The following is a 3,747-nucleotide window of genomic DNA, read 5'->3' on the forward strand; positions in this document are numbered from 1 at the left end:
GTGCTTTTACGTGTATAATTTTGGTAAAAAACGTTTGAGGTACAATTGGTTTTGGTAAATATATTTCTATTACATTAATTTCTCTGGGAATATGGAATAAAACATTTACTGTCTTTTATTTCGGTAAATATGTGGTTTTATTGACTTTCGTTGGCCTCAGTGAATATCAGTTTTTCAAAAGTCAATAAAACCACACATTTACCTCACCAAAAGACAGTAATTGTATAATTTTGAATATGTACAGTGATATTAAATCTCGTATATCATATAATTATTGTTATTCGGAATACTTTGCTTGTGATAATGGTGTACGACAAGGGGAAAACTTATCACCTTTCCTATTTTCATTATTTTTGAATGACTTAGAAAATTTCTTAGTCAGTAAAAATATCACAGGACTTCAAACTATTTCAGAAGATTTGGAAAGAGAATTGGAAATATACTTAAAGTTTTTTTATAATTTTGTACGTAGATGATCCGCTACCACCTACCCACTTACCAAGAGGATACGGTGGAGTTTGCATATTATGGAAAAAGACTATCGATCACAAAATCACTAAGGTAGACTGTACTAATAACAGAATCCAATGTATTGAAATAACAAATACATGTGGTAAAGACATTCTAGTGATTTGCGTTTATATGCCATGCAAAGATAATAGAGTTGAAAAATTGATTGAATTTCTAGATTGTACTGAACAACTTCATTCGCTCTGCTCTCAATACAATAACACACATCATATTGTTATAGGTGGCGATATAAATGAAAACATAATTGACAAAAGTGAATCAAAACGCTACGAGGCAGTCAAAGCACTAATGGAGGACCATAGCTTATATACAAAAGATCTGGGCCGAACATTCATAAACTACAAGCATGAAGAAATATCTTCTATCGATTTCATATTACTAGACAAAGAGCTGTTTGAGAACCATTCCAGTTATCTTAAACTTGACTCCTATAGTGCTTTAGTCTCTGATCATTATCCTATAATCTGCAGACTGAACGTCAAAATAGAACATAGGCAACAAAGTACAAAAATATTGCCTACCAATAGAAAAATTAAATGGAGTACTATTGACGTGAATCTATACGAGGAGAATATTAACAAGTCACTAACAGCCATTTCAAGTGAGATTCAATCGGGTGATGAGCTAACTAAAGTTATGACACAAGTTAATACCATTATGAAAAATGCAGCAATAGAATCAGCACCTAAACCCAAGGTATACAAGAGAAAGAAACAAAAACCTAAGATAAGATCCTTTCAAACAAATCAAGCAAGTAAAAGATGTAAAGAAGCTTTTGCAAAATGGAAAGCAAATGAAAGACCGACATCACCAAACAACAAAATATACTGTGATATGAAATCTGCGAAATATCAACTTCGAAAAACATGTAGAATAGAGATAGCGATAGAAGTCCTCAATGATAGACAAGAAATTTTAGATGCTAGAACTAAACATGATCAAATATTTTACAAGTTACTTGGTAAAAAAAAAAGGAAAGCTGAAGAATTGTATATCCGAACTGAATGTACAAAATAATATCTATAAATCTGACAATGAAATTATAGTTGGATGGAAACATCATTTCAACAAATTAGCTCAACCAGCAATTGATCCTGAATATGACGACGAATATTACAAACAGTTAGCATTAGATCTAGACAATATAATTGATATATGTAATAATCAAACTAATACCATCTCTGTAACCGAAAAAGATGTTCAAGACGCCATAAATGGATTGAAAATAAACAAATCTCCAGACATTTATAGCATATCCTCTGAAAATATCAAATATGGTGGGGAAAAGCTGCAAACAGTAATAACAAATATGATAGTATCATCATTTAAATTAGGATTAATACCTGAAATACTTAAAATGGATCTCCTCACTCCTGTATTCAAGAACAAAGGAAGTAACAAGAATGCTACCAACTACAGAGGGATTACTATCATGCCAATACTGCTGAAACTAATTGAGTCTGTAGCAAAGGCTAAGGTCCAACCTAAAATATTGAAAGAACAAAATAGGCTACAAAGAGGATTTACTGAGAACTCAGCTCCAATGAATTGCTCCTTCTTCATTGAAGAATTTATTAGAGAATGCAGGGATGCTGGTAAAATAATATATATAGCGCTTCTAGATGCTAAATCGGCATTTGATGTGGTAACCCACGAGAGTATCCTACGAAAGCTATACATAGCAGGTGTAGATGGACTACTATGGAAACTTATACATAGTCTTCACATGGACTCTAGCAGTGTAGTTAAATTTAATGGTCTAATATCTGAACCATTCTCAATATGTCAAGGCGTAAAACAAGGTGGTATACTGAGCTCTGACCTGTACAAGCTGTACATCAACAATCTCCTAACAGATATCGGGTATTCTGGATTAGGAGCAAAAATAGGATCTATTTGCTGCGCAGCTCCAACTTGTGCAGATGATGTGGCACTAATGAGTGACAACCCCGAGGAACTACAGGTACTCATTAACATGGCATACAACTACAGTCGAAGGGAGAGATATAAGCTTCAACCAGTGAAGAGTGTTATTCTACCAGTATATCCAAATCGTAGAAAACAGAAAGAACCTTCCTTTCCATGGAGTATAGGTAACTCAATAATGCAAATAGTTAGCCAAACAACCCATATGGGGGTCTTGCGCACATCAAAACCAGATGATCCTAATCCGTTGTATGAAAACGTTAAAAAGGCTAGACGAGCCATGTACAGTCTTATGCCAGCTGGTTTGCATGGGAAAAATGGACTGGACATACAGTCATTACTACATATATTTAACATCTATGTCATCCCTGTACTTCTGTACGGCCTGGAATTAGTAACTCCTACAGGAAAAAACTTTGATATTATTGACATATTCCACAAAAAATGTATAAAGCAGTTACTTTCTTTACCAACAAGTACAGCTACGCCCGCCATATACAATCTGTCTGGACAACTACCAATAGAGGGTCAAATACATAAAAAGATCTTGTCATTATTTGGAAATATATCTAGACAACCACATGATAGTTTAGAAAAACAAATTGCATACAGACAACTACTTATGAAAACGGATGATAGTCACAGCTGGTTTATCATTGTTAAAACGATTCTAGCGAAATACAACTTACCATCAGCTTTACATGTATTAGACAGTCAAATTCAAAAATTAAAATGGAAGACCATGGTAAATAAAGAAGTATCAAAGTATTGGAAACATTTTATCGAGGGTCATTGTAAACTATACCCCTCACTAAAGTATTTAAATATTCAATATATACCAGGGAAGACACATGTATTAGTAAACCTATCTGCTAGTAATTCCATGCAAGAAGCTATGAGAATACCCGTAAAATTAAGAATAGCAACAGGAAGTTATATACTCATGGCTGACAGAACAAAGCATTCAAAAAACAAAGGATTATTGGGAACTTGTCCTTTGTGCCAAACATCAGATGAAACCTTGGAACATTTCCTACCGCTTGTCCAGCGCTGTCGAACCAGAGAAAATCAATTTTGAGCAATATCCAAATGCTACACGAAAAGCTCCGTATTCAATTCAAAAACAACGGTAGCGAAGTAGGCCTTATCCAAGTGATAGTTGATTCAAGCACAATTGGATTACTGGAACCCAGATGTGACAAATCAATCCTAATGGACATAGAATTTCAATCAAGGAGACTGTGCTTTCTACTACACACAAGCAGGTCAAGAATTCTCAATGATATCGAT

The 3,747-nt window shown here is 34.2% G+C and overlaps 1 protein-coding gene across 1 annotated transcript; it reads left to right on the forward strand.

Annotated features, from left to right (window-relative positions):
- Positions 1 to 1,465: 1,465 nt before the first annotated feature.
- LOC134711123 (uncharacterized) lies at positions 1,466 to 3,535 on the forward strand. The gene has a single exon (XM_063571567.1). It carries the CDS (start codon positions 1,466 to 1,468, stop codon positions 3,533 to 3,535), a length of 2,070 nt encoding a protein of 689 aa, XP_063427637.1.
- Positions 3,536 to 3,747: the final 212 nt, after the last annotated feature.

This window comes from Mytilus trossulus, chromosome 3 (assembly GCF_036588685.1).
Source record: "Mytilus trossulus isolate FHL-02 chromosome 3, PNRI_Mtr1.1.1.hap1, whole genome shotgun sequence".
Classification (NCBI taxonomy): domain Eukaryota; kingdom Metazoa; phylum Mollusca; class Bivalvia; order Mytilida; family Mytilidae; genus Mytilus; species Mytilus trossulus.

Bases quoted from the DNA above. Each gene is read 5' to 3' on its own strand.
- LOC134711123 (XM_063571567.1), top strand. From the start codon at position 1,466: ATGATCAAATATTTTACAAGTTACTTGGTAAAAAAAAAAGGAAAGCTG.